The sequence below is a fragment of the Ranitomeya variabilis genome, chromosome 6 (assembly GCF_051348905.1).
Source record: "Ranitomeya variabilis isolate aRanVar5 chromosome 6, aRanVar5.hap1, whole genome shotgun sequence".
NCBI lineage: Eukaryota > Metazoa > Chordata > Amphibia > Anura > Dendrobatidae > Ranitomeya > Ranitomeya variabilis.
The window spans coordinates 365,850,081-365,862,176 of NC_135237.1; the positions used below are offsets into that span (position 1 = coordinate 365,850,081).

Below are 12,096 nucleotides of genomic sequence, written 5' to 3' on the forward strand. Positions count from 1 at the left end.
TCTCTAGCTGTGATGACGTCAGACAGCTCCGCTCATCTCTAACAGATGTTGTCAGGTTTTACGTTACTGCCAGACGTTGCCCACCAATTGCTCGCGGACGGACCCTTCAGCATGGCGTGCTGCCCGCGCCCCACTCAGTGAGGTGATCCTCATTTTTACCACAGGCTCCAGTGAGTCCACACAGACTGCAACGTCTCCAATCTCCACGAGCGGGAGCTCACACGTGACACCTGAGCGCTCAGCACGGAAAAGGCGGGGCGTGACGTCTGGGCGCTAAGTATAAAGGAGGCGGAGCGCGGGAGAGTCGCACACTACAGAGAAGGCGCTGGAAGTGGTCGGTGGCCTGTGCTGCAGCGGTAAGTCCCAGGAATATTGGCGCGCTCTGTAAATGTCCCTCTAACGGTTCTACGCTGTCCCGCCATTTTTCATGCTCACCTGTTTTCCCCAGGTTTGGATATGGCCTCCTCACAGAGGTGCTCGTGTTTCTCATAGAGCTCCTGCAGTTAGGTGGTCCGGGCTGCTTCTGACCCCGGCCGCCCTGTCCGGTGGCGGCTGTTATCTCCGGGGGGAGGTGCGGTGCAGCTGTGGCCCCTGTCGGGCCGGACTCGTTCTGCTGGCTCTCCTGATGCCGGTGTTGTTTTTATGCTTGGAATGACTTGTGGCAGCGCCTTGCCCTGTACAGGACTGTGGGGAGGGTTGTCGGCTTTGCTGCGGCCCCTCTGCGTTCGGATGAACGAGGCTGACGTTGGTTCATTTGTCTTTTTTTTTTTTTTTTTTTTTTTTTATTTGGCAATTTTTTATATTTTTATTATAGGTTTAACAAATAAGCATCACAACAAGATGCAATGCAGTGAGGCGCCCTGGTGTTAATACACTTAAACAGCTACAAAAATGTATAAAACTGGCACAAAAATGGGCACCGAACACGGAAGGGTGTTAATGAAGGGGTGAAATGCCTTTGGGCCACTGATATCACACTACAGACATGTAAAACAGGGAGCCCCACATCAAAATCAGGTCTCCAGCTTGGCCCAAATGGGTTCTGGGCATCAACTGGCATCAAAGTGGGCAAATAGCTGATTTTCACAGATTTGAATGTGATAAGGGGTTAATGAATTTGGGCCACTGATCTCACACTAAGAATACATAGTGATGCCCTGTATCAAACCAAGGTCCCTATAGCCTGGCCCAAATGGGTTCTGGGCATCAGAATTGGCATCAAAGCTGGCACAGCCCATTTTCACAGATATGAAGAAGTAACTGATTGTTTTTAAGGCCAGGTTCACATTGTGTTAACAGCAGCCTGTTCCACACATACGTTAATGGGCTGCTGTTAATGCAAGTGCCGGTGTGGCAGCGCGCTAGCGTAGATGGAGCATCTGCTAGCTCTATCTGCACTAGCGGTGATGGACCTGGAAACGCTGCAGCCCACGTCTCTGGGTCCATCACTCAATGACGGCACATCGCTAGCGCACGCCAGCGATGCATCCGACATTGGATTCAATGGCGGCATTAACGGACTGCGTTATGCCGCGGTGTAACATAGTCCGTCTAACGGATGGGTTCAACACAGTGTGAACCCAGCCTAAGAGGTTAAATGACTTTGGGCCACAGATCTCACACTAAGGGCTCATACTCATTGGCGAGAAACAGATGAGTGCAATCCGATAAAAAATCAGATTGCACTCTGACCAATGTTATTCAATGGGTGACATGTCATCTGCAAATTTTTTTTATATTTTCTCAGCTGAAATCGGACTGAGAAAAAAATCGCAGCATGCTATGTATCTCGGATGAGACTCGCCAATGCAAGTCAATGGGTGCGAGAAAAAAATCGCATGGCATACGGACCATCTGTATGCCGTCTGTTTTTGACAGATACCTTACCATTCTGTGGCATAGAACACTGTAATTGATTGTAGGAAAATAGTAGCAGAGAAAAAAAACGCATTACATACACATGTCATACGGATGCTATGTGAGAAATCGCATGACTCGTCTGTTTTTTTTTTTTTCCGGTCCAGATTACGGACTTTTTTTTTTTTTTCTAGCAAGTGAGTATGATCCCTGAAGGACTGTGAGATCAGTGGCCCTAAGTCATTTAACCCTTTCATTAACACCCACTGCATTATATCTTATTATGATGCTCATCTGTTAGAACTATAAACAAAAAATGCCTAACAAGAAACCAACTTGTTTCGTATCAGCCTTTTTGGAAGTTTGCTCTGCCTTTGACACTTGTGTATACACATTCATCTTCCAGGTGCTCATCAGCAAAATGGTGTCGTATGCGCAGATTGACACCCTAATGTCTTCAAAGTGGTGCTGAGGGTGTTGCATGCAGATTCAGACCTGGGCTCACGGATCCAAGATCTCAATCTGCTCATGGACCATTTTGCTGAAGACCACTGGAAGATGAATGTGTGCAAGCTCTGCCAGTGGCCACGATGGTGCCATTCACACTTTATGCATGAAGACGATATTGCACCCAAACTTCTAATGTGAATTAAACAAGAACCATGATGTGGGGTTTTTCCTACAGGTAACTAGTAAATCAGTATAAAGGCCCCATTATGGCCATACCTTCTTATTTTAACATACTAAATTGTGATAACTGGTTCCATTTAAGGGCTCTGACATCTGGACCATTAATGCTGCTGTCCCTGTTAGGCTGCTTATTGCAGATCTATAGTAGTCACTACATGGGCTCGAGAGCTCCATGGACCCCCTGCCTGTAAGAGTTTAAAGTTGTTCACTAGTTGGACAACTTGTTGTCATGCCTCCAGAAAATAACAGGCTCTTTCCACAGTCCGGAATGGCAGTGCTTTGGATGCAGCAGATACCTGCTCTGTCCAAAGCGCTGCCGGAATTTGTAAGTGTGGTGATTCCGCATGTGTCCATTGAATCGTGCATAATCTCTGCATCCTATACATAGACTGTATAATTTATTTTGCAGAGACTGAGCGTCTCCACAAGATAAAGACATGCTGCAGTCTATAGACGTGCCACATGTGTGTGTATTCAGGTCTGCCACCTGCGTCTTTGAACGCATAGTGGAGATGGGATTTCATAAAATCCCCTCCACTATGCTTAACATCTGGATGCTGTACGCAGCGTTTCCTGACCATGGAAACATAACCTTGTACTCGCCTGTTGTGCTGGCACTGTTCCCACGGTTTTGCTACTCCATCTCCTGTGTGGTTGTGATGTTGGTGTCACTGTCCCTGCCTCCTACTGAATTGAGCAGGAAGAGGAAGTCGGAGACCAGCTGTAGCCCGGACTCCCCTTCCTGTTCGATTTGTCTGAAGGTGGTGACAGTGACACTAGTGCTGACTAGGTTCCTGTGTCACAACTGCACAGGAGCTCCAGGAGATTTGAGTTCTGACATTGTGGCATCAGTGCTGGCATGGGAGTGAAGTATAAGCTTTATTGGTTTATTGAAGCCAAACATTTGAATCAAGGGGGTTGTCCTAGTAATAGACAATCGCTTTAATTTGTCAACATCTCTTGTGCAGATGTGGACATAACCCAAATCAGAGGGGTCTGGTTGTGTGAATATAATGTGGCTGTAGAGCTTTGACTTTGTCTGCTAATCTTTTCCAAGCTGCCAACTGAGTAACTTTACATTTTTATACATACGTACACATTGAACAAGGCTGGCGATGCTCTTAATAGCAAGTGGCTTTGGCTCCCCAAGCATTTGTCTTTAGCACCTCCCACTGAATGTGTTAAACTTTCTTTCAATGGAGAAGACAAAACTTGCTATCGTGCGGCGTGGCTTATTTCCTTTAAGAGCAAAAGTTCATGTCTGATCATTTCCCCCAGCATTTGTCAATGTTTGTGTATGTAATGAACATTAGTGTTGGCGTGTATTATATGCACACAACATAATTTGCCTATAGTAAAAAAAAAAAAAAAAAAAAAAAAAAATTTTTCTCTGCATTCAGTACAGATTATCATGCATTCCAACAAGAAAACCAGAACTGATGTGGACCGACCTGCTACTTCCATCAAGGTAAATATATAAACCCTTATCTTGCCAGTGCTGTCTTTTATTTAACAAATGTGTGTGAATTTTTATTGATAAAGATGAATGTTAAACTTTTTATTGAGGTGAAGGAAATTGAAATTTACCTGCACACTTGCTATAAGATCAGTGAGCCCAAGAAAGTCAGTCTTCTACCCTGTAGTGGTCATCTGAAAGCTTCACTTGAAACATACAGTAACAGATTTATTAGTCACACTATGTAGGCAAAGCAGAATTTCTTTATGCTGTCAAAGCCCTCTGGAAAAATAAAAGTAAAAACTCATTCCCGTACCCCCCATTCTGAGAAATTTTCGTATAGAATTTAACTTGCACTGCTGATGTAAGGTTCCACTTTCATGGACCAACTGGTGGAACTACAAAAAATGTTACGGTTTGTAATGTTATGCCCACATCAGAATCTCTCCCTTTGATGTTGGCTCTGGTGCTGATCCGACATCTTTCCTGACACCTGTCAGATGTTTTGAACAGCTGACATGTGCTTCTAACAGCTGTGGGTGGAATCGCAATCCACCCACGGCTGTAAAATGCCTGTCAGACAGTGTGATTTTAAGGGAATCTGTCTCCACTTTTTTGGGATATCATGTAAAAATATCATTCACCTATGCATTATACAAGTACTTTTGATACCCCCTTGACTCCCCACCTATGATCCATAAATACAATTTATATTCCTCACAGTGTATGGAAATATCCTTGGTCCAGTTATGGGTGGTGCTTTATTGTCAATCTCCAACCCCCTCCTTGGCTTGCTATACATCTTCTTTTCTGTGAATTTCACAGATCGCGTATAGTTACCACGCATGTGCAATCAAATGGCCTCACACGTGCGCAGTGTGAGACAGATTCCCTTTTTGTTTGGTGGCTATGAACTTTTAATGACCTGGAGAATCATAATGGCAGGTCAGTTTTAGCATTTGGTGAACATGTTAAAAAACACAATTGTGGAATTGCACTTTTTTTGGAATTTTTTTTTCTCATTTTCCAGTGCATGATATGGTAAAATCAGTGGTGCTGTTCAAAAGGAAAACTTGACATTTTTTTTTCTTTGTAGGGCCATTTTTGACCTTAAATAAAGTTATGGCTGAGAAGGGGAGCAATAACAAAAATACACTTGGTCATGAAGGGGTTAATAGCCTCTTTACACAGGCATACCACAGTAATGTGATCTGTAATGGATTGTCCATTCACGTAAACTCCCAGTGTTCTTGATGGCATTGCAGGGAAGATGAAATCCAGCAGTTAAAATTATGCCTTGCTAATGTCAGTTTAAAAGCGAACCAGTCATCAGGATGTTGCTAAGTAGTGTCAGGTCGGTGCTGTTATACTGATTAAAATGATACCTTGGTTAATAAAATTCATCTTGTGGTGGTTTAATCTGTAATTGCAGTTATCAGTTAACCCCTTAGTGACGGAGCCACATTTTTTAAATCTGACCAGTGTCACTTTATGTGGTAATAACTCTGCAACGCTTCAACAAATCCCAGTGATTTTGGGATTGTTTTTTCGTGACACATTATACTTTATGATAATGATAAATTTAGGTCTATTATGTGTTGTGTTTATTTATAAAAAAATATCAAATATTTGAGAAAAATGTTAAATTAGCAATTTTCTAAATTTGAATGATTATCCCTTTAATCCAGATGGTCATACCACAGCAAACCATTAATAAACATTTCCCACATGTCGGCTTTACATCAGCACCATTTGTAAAATGTTATTTTATTTTGTTAGCATTTTAGGACGTTTAAAAATGTAGCAGCAATTTCAAATAAATTTACAAAATTTATTTTTTTAGGGACTTATCCATGTTTGAAGTGACTTTAGGGGTCCCATATATTGGGAAACCCCCAAACGTGATACCATTTTAAAAACGGCACCCCTAGACATATTGAAAACTGCTGTCGGGTAGTTTATTAACCCTTCAGGTGCTTTACAGGAATTAATGCAAAGTGGTATGACAAATGAAAATGTGCATTTTTACCACCTAAATGTCGGTAACTTCTGAAGATTACTAGAGCCGTCAGACTGTAAGGCCGCTATTTGGTCGTGAATTGCCATGACAAATATCAGGACCACAAAATAATAATCTGAGGGCACCAGTTTGGATAAAGAGGAAGACCCCCACACTCTGTTAACCATTTATAGTGATGTAGTCATTATTGACAGCAGCATCTAAGGGGTTAAACAGATTTGGATGGTGCAAACACTGATCGTGGCTGATACAGCAAATTGTCAGCTGTAGTGCAGTCAACAGCTGCTGGATTGTCACCTGTATGGGGATACTATTCTCTTATATCTCAGGTCAGTAAAAAGACGTATTGACTGTCATTAAGGGGTTAATGAGATTCTCGTGCTTCAGGGCAGATATATTTTTGTTGCCCTGTTTTCATATTCCTCCTTATGGGCCTAAATGACATGTCACTGAACCATCAGTGATCTTGCCTCCTATTTTAATTACTGCCCTTGATATTGTGGTCTTTAAAATAAAATATGTAACTACAGTGAAATGGCAGTGCACGCACAGTAGCATCTATTGGCAAGCGATGCTCTCAATCTGCACAAGTGATGCCCAAGTGATGGATGCTAATGCACATGTGCTGCTGTGTGGGGTGAAGCGGTCAGCAGCTTTTAAAGCATCTTTCTGGAATTCCTCAAATGTTTGTCAAACATGCCATACAAATCACACATGCAATGTCTGATACATGCTGCTCAAGCCACAGGCAGCATTTATCAGCTGTTTAGTTCCTAAAGTCTAGCATGTCAGATCTGTTGCTGCAGCTTTCAGCCTTTACACTGCATGGCAGATCTGCATGTAACACTTATTTTCCTAGAGATTCCTCAGCAGACTCAGTTGGGTGGATGTGTCCTTAAAGGAGTACTAATTATGTACAACTGTGGTATAACTTTAGGATATACCATAAATGTTTTAGTAGTTTCCACCAATGGGACCTGCGTCTTATCTTGCACAAGCCCTGTTAATGCTGCTTGTAGAGGTGGCTACTGGGTATTCCAGCCTCCACTCCCCTGGTGGCTGTACTTATTAGGGCCATGTTCTGATGAATACATCTGACTTGATCAAATTTTTGCAAAGTATACCACTGGCTTTAATTCTTCACTTATTTCTTGCGGTTATAGCAGTTTTTTTTTTTTTTTTTTTTTTTTTAGAAGTCCCAAATTATTGTGCTTGCCATAACTTACATCTTACCACAACTAGATGCTGATGGCAAACTGGGCAGAGATTGGAAGTGGATGGAGCTGCATGACTTGTAATTTACACTAGTAAATCTGGTGTAAATGCACACTTTCCCATGCCTGGCATAGATCTTTCTGCTGTTAACAGCAGGTTATTCTGTTTTCATGTGGTAGAAAAAAATCCCCTTCTGACTTGGGTTGATATTGCAGAGATGTTGCCTTAGTTTGTCAGTCAAGAGTGATTATTATGCCCCAACTTTGTACATTTATATATTCAGTATTTACATTGTTGGCTTGAGTAATGCGTCTGGATAGTTTGAATGGACAGTTTACTGCAGGCTAAAATCAGATTTTCCCATGAGATGACATGTGCTGTACAGTTACCTGTCACAGGAGCCACTGGTGTCAAATGTTGTAACTTGAGAATGTGATAATCCATAACTTTAAAGGGCTTGACATAATGGTTGAAATGTTTAACAATGCAGGTTCCCACAGTCTTCAACACTTGTTCTTTTGATTGACAGTAAGATAACCGGCAGTAGAACCTGACCGTGGGAAAGCTGAGCTCATGTCAGAGTATAGTGCGAATCAGTGACTCTCAGGCCATGTGCACACGTTCAGGATTGTTAGCGTTTTTTTCGCTATAAAAACGCGAAAAAAACGCTAACATATGCCTCCTATTATTTACAAGGTATTCCGCATTTTTTGTGCAAATGTTGCGATTTTTTCCGCGAAAAAATCGCATAGCGGAAAAAAAAGCAACATGTTCATTAAAAATGCGGAATTGCGGGGATTCCGCACACCTAGGGGTCCATTGATCTGCTTACTTCCCGCACGGGGCTGTGCACACCATGCGGGAAGTAAGCAGATTATGTGCGGTTGGTACCCAGGGTGGAGGAGAGGAAACTCTCCTCCACGCACTGGGCACCATATAATTGGTAAAAAAATAAGAAATAAAATAAAAAACAGTCCTATACTCACCCTCGATGTCCGGCGCTGTGTTCCCGCCTCTGTGCTGCACGCTGGCTGGTTCCTGTAGCTGGTGTGCGCTGAAGGACCTCGCCGAATGACGTCACTGTCCTGTGATTGGTCGTGAGCGGTCATGTGACCGCTCACGTGACCGGACCGTGACGTCACGGAAGGTCCTGTGCGCACACGCCAGCTAGAGAAAGAGGAACGGACGCCGCTGATGAGATGTCTGGGTGAGTATAAGCATTTTTTTTATTTTTTTTATTATTTTTAACATTCTATCTTTTACTATAGATGCTGCATAAGCTGCATCTATAGTAAAAAGTTGGTCACACTTGTCAAACGCTATGTTTGACAAGTGTGACCAACCTGTCAGTCAGTTTTCCAAGCGATGCTACAGATCGCTTGGAAAACTTTAGCATTCTGCAAGCTAATTACGCTTGCAGAATGCTAAAAAAACGCGAAAAAAACGGAAAAAAAACGGAAAAAAAAAAATGCGGATTTCTTGCAGAAAATTTCCGGTTTTCTTCAGGAAATTTCTGCAAGAAATCCTGAACGTGTGCACATACCCTCACAGTATGGCAGTGATACAGTTCTAACCTGTTATCTAGCTGCTTGTTTGCTGTAGTGTGGTGGTGGTACAGATTATAAATCATTCTCAATGTAATCCTTGTTTACACTACTTTAAGTATATTGATTAAAGCTTTTATCCAAACTGCTTGTCTAGGCCTAAGAATAGGCCTCTGTTCTGTGTAAGAATTGGGGGCACTGTTGTAATTGTGTAAATCTAATGTTGACACAAACTTTTTTTCTTTTTTTTTTCTCCTAGGACTATTTTAATGACAAAGCACATGACAATGTACAGAGGAGGACTCTTAAGGTGATTCAGCAGTCTGCCACTGGTCAGCTTGTCGGCCGTATTACTGAGGTATGTGTAGTTCCCTTCACATCTACGATCTAGGGAATAGCAGCATTTTGGATTCAGCTCCTGTGCTGCAACCAACCTGCTGTGTACTATGATACAAGATCAGTGGATGGGATCTCTATAAATCCCATGTCCCCTGTGCTTTTATTTGACATTGCATAAGCTTGCCTGCAGCATTCATTTACAAGTTGCAGCATGTTTATCATCTGCAGTGGAGATGTTGGTCTTGCCCATAGGCATTCATTAGATGCAGTAAATCCACATGGTTCAGTGAACACATACAACACAGTAATATAGTACAAACTTGCATCTGCTGTGCACACTTGATCTTCACACAATTTGCAGTCTTTTAATGCTTTGTCTTTTCTGTAGACCAAAAACTCAACAAAAAGGAAACTATGGAATGATCAGATCATCTCAAAGAAGGCAAAGGTGGAAGTTGCTATTGACCCAGAGCAAAGAGAGAATAAAGACTGTTCAAATGAAGCCTATGAACTTATGGTGAAAGGTAAATCCTCATTGCCTGCTGTATTTAATCTGGACTTCCCATCTTTGTTTTTTTTAATCCTGAACTTTGTCTATAGAAAATCCCACATACCAGTATTGGAAGGAGCTTGCAGAGGAAAGGAGAAAGGCGCTCTATGAAGTACTGCAGGAGAATGAAAAGGTAACCACACGTTTAACGTCAAGTTAGCTGGGAATCTTAAAACACAGGTTGGCCTCATGATTGGCTTTCAGTATTTGATCATTTGGGGGTTCAATGCTTGGCTCATATGATCAGCTATTTGAAGTTGCTCCTGCAAGAGCTTCCCTCCGTTGTTAGATACAGTTCTCCTGTTGTGGGAGGGGGTGTATTTACATACATTTGTTTTGCAGCTGTAAAAATGCATGCATAAAGCACCTGGCTTTTTTACAGGCAAAAAAAAATTGGCATGCTGCAAACCACTGCAAAGTGTGTTGCTGTGAGATAAATGGGACAGTGGTCACTGGAGAGTTCTCTGGAGTTGTTTCTGGCCTTATAGAAATCCTATTTTATTACTTGCTGAAACATGAACATAAAATGACTTCACAATGCAAATCCCTAAAGCTGTAGTCCCCTTGTGAAGTCATTTGTTTTTCTGTCTGTGATTACTTCAGCTAGGGGTTGTGACATGTCTCGCTGCTGCTACCATACTATGCAACTTGTCATAGACTTCAGGTTAAAGGTCTCTACTCAAATGCTAATCTTGCCATCTGTTTGACAGCTGCACAAAGAAATTGAGCTCAAAGATGAAGAGATTGTACGACTGAAGCAGGAAAATGATGAACTCATGGAACTAGCAGGACATGTGCAGTACATGGCAAACTTAGTTGAGGTGAGTACAACACTAAATTTAAAGGGCCACTGTCACCCCCCCTCCAGCCGTTTTAAACTAAAAGAGCCACCTTGTGCAGCAGTAATGCTGCATTCTAACAAGGTGGCTCTTTTAGTTTTTGCTTCTGTTATTCCCTCAATAAAGCGTTTTATAACTTCCCCAAATACCTGTCTTTGTACCTGGAGGCAGGTCTGAAGCCTCCTCTGTGAAGCGCCCAACTGCCGTCACTCATATCTTCTGGGGCGATGGTCGCCGCCCCCTGCACGCTGTTCTTCTCAAAGCCTACGCCGTGCCTGCCGGGGGCAGGCGCAGTGTTCATTGGCCATCATAGCTCAGATGCCGGGTGCCTGACTGCGCCTGTGCGGGCAGTGCGGCCACCCTGTTATTGAAGCCCCGCCCCGCACTGTGTTATGCATTATGCACAGTGCGGGGCTGGGATTCTTGGGCATGCGCACTGCGCTTGTCAGCGAGTTCCCCGCCTTCCAGCATCGGTCTGCCCAGGAATCCCAGCCCCGCACTGTGCCCCAGGCACGCACAGCGCAGGCGCCAGATTTAAGAACAGTGCGCAGGGGGCGGCGACAATCGCCCCAGAAGAGATGAGCGACGGCAGTTGGGCGCTTCAGAGGAGGCTTCAGACCTGCCTCCAGGTACAAAGACAGGTATTTAGGGAAAATTATAAAACGCTTTATTGAGGGAATAACAGAAGCAAAAACTAAAAGAGCCACCTTGTTAGACTGCAGCATTACTGCTGCACAAGGTGGCTCTTTTAGTTTATAACGGCTGGAGGGGGTGACAGTGGCCCTTTAAAGTTCTGATGCTTAATTTATATATGCGTCATTAGCACTAGGTTCCTAATGTTGTAACATATTTAGCTCTATTGTGTGGGTTTTATTTTTCTCCTTTAGCTTTCTGCCACAACTTTTAAGGTTTCTTCTTATTTTAGAGGCTTACTGGAAGTGCACCGTCAAGTCTTGAAGACTTGAAAAACTTAGACTTGGAAGAAGCCAGATGTGAAGATGAAGCAGACTTGGAGGATCAACAGTCATGTTTATCTTCCAGCATGGAACATGATGAACCATGAACTCTAAAACTGCATAAGTGGACTGTTATAGAAGTGTAAACTGGCTGGAACTGCCACTACAAATTCAGCCTGTTTACTGGAACTTGTGGAGGATTTCACGAGTTAGGTGGAAGTCTATCTTGGTGATGCAAAGTAACTGCCAGTACAGACACAATGTCCTTATAGTTGCCCTCCCAGGGGCCACTTGTCATAACTGCAAATACTATGTATTTTCACACCTGTAAATAGTTTTTAATCCACTAGCCTTGATAAAAGGTGGTTAACTAGAGTTTTTTTTTTTTTTAAATAAACATTTGCATTCAAATCTCTTTCACTTAAATGGAGTAAAGATGGAAGACACAACAAGGTAGGACCTTTTGCTATGATGGAGGGTGGTCGTTCTTGCTCTGCAGCTGCAGAACCAAGTGTTGTCCCAAACCCAGTAAGTACCTGGCTTGGTGTCTCATCTTTGGAGCAGGAATGTCCTTAGGAGTTATAATTATGGTCCCTTCCCTCTTTTCAGAGAGACAGGGTCCTGCTCCAA

General features: G+C 42.9%; 1 protein-coding gene across 2 annotated transcripts; it reads left to right on the top strand.

Moving 5' to 3' along the window:
* Positions 1–270: 270 nt before the first annotated feature.
* GMNN (geminin DNA replication inhibitor) lies at positions 271–11,854 on the top strand. Of its 2 annotated transcripts, none has more exons than XM_077269976.1 (7): positions 271–356; positions 3,948–4,015; positions 9,042–9,140; positions 9,510–9,645; positions 9,722–9,804; positions 10,382–10,492; positions 11,436–11,854. In XM_077269976.1, exons 2-7 carry the CDS (start codon positions 3,959–3,961, stop codon positions 11,571–11,573), a joined length of 624 nt encoding a protein of 207 aa, XP_077126091.1. In that variant the 5' UTR covers positions 271–356; positions 3,948–3,958; the 3' UTR covers positions 11,574–11,854. The 2 variants fall into 2 exon arrangements, with proteins under 2 accessions (XP_077126091.1, XP_077126092.1); XM_077269977.1 differs by having other exon boundaries at positions 274–356; positions 3,953–4,015.
* Positions 11,855–12,096: the final 242 nt, after the last annotated feature.

What these genes read in the sequence shown, in the direction of transcription:
- GMNN (XM_077269976.1), top strand. Translation starts at nt 3,959, where the DNA reads ATGCATTCCAACAAGAAAACCAGAACTGATGTGGACCGACCTGCTACT. An exon ending in CTATGAACTTATGGTGAAAG is followed by an intron (nt 9,646 to 9,721) that starts GTAAATCCTCAT and finishes CTTTGTCTATAG; the next exon opens with AAAATCCCACATACCAGTAT. An exon ending in ACATGGCAAACTTAGTTGAG is followed by an intron (nt 10,493 to 11,435) that starts GTGAGTACAACA and finishes TTCTTATTTTAG; the next exon opens with AGGCTTACTGGAAGTGCACC.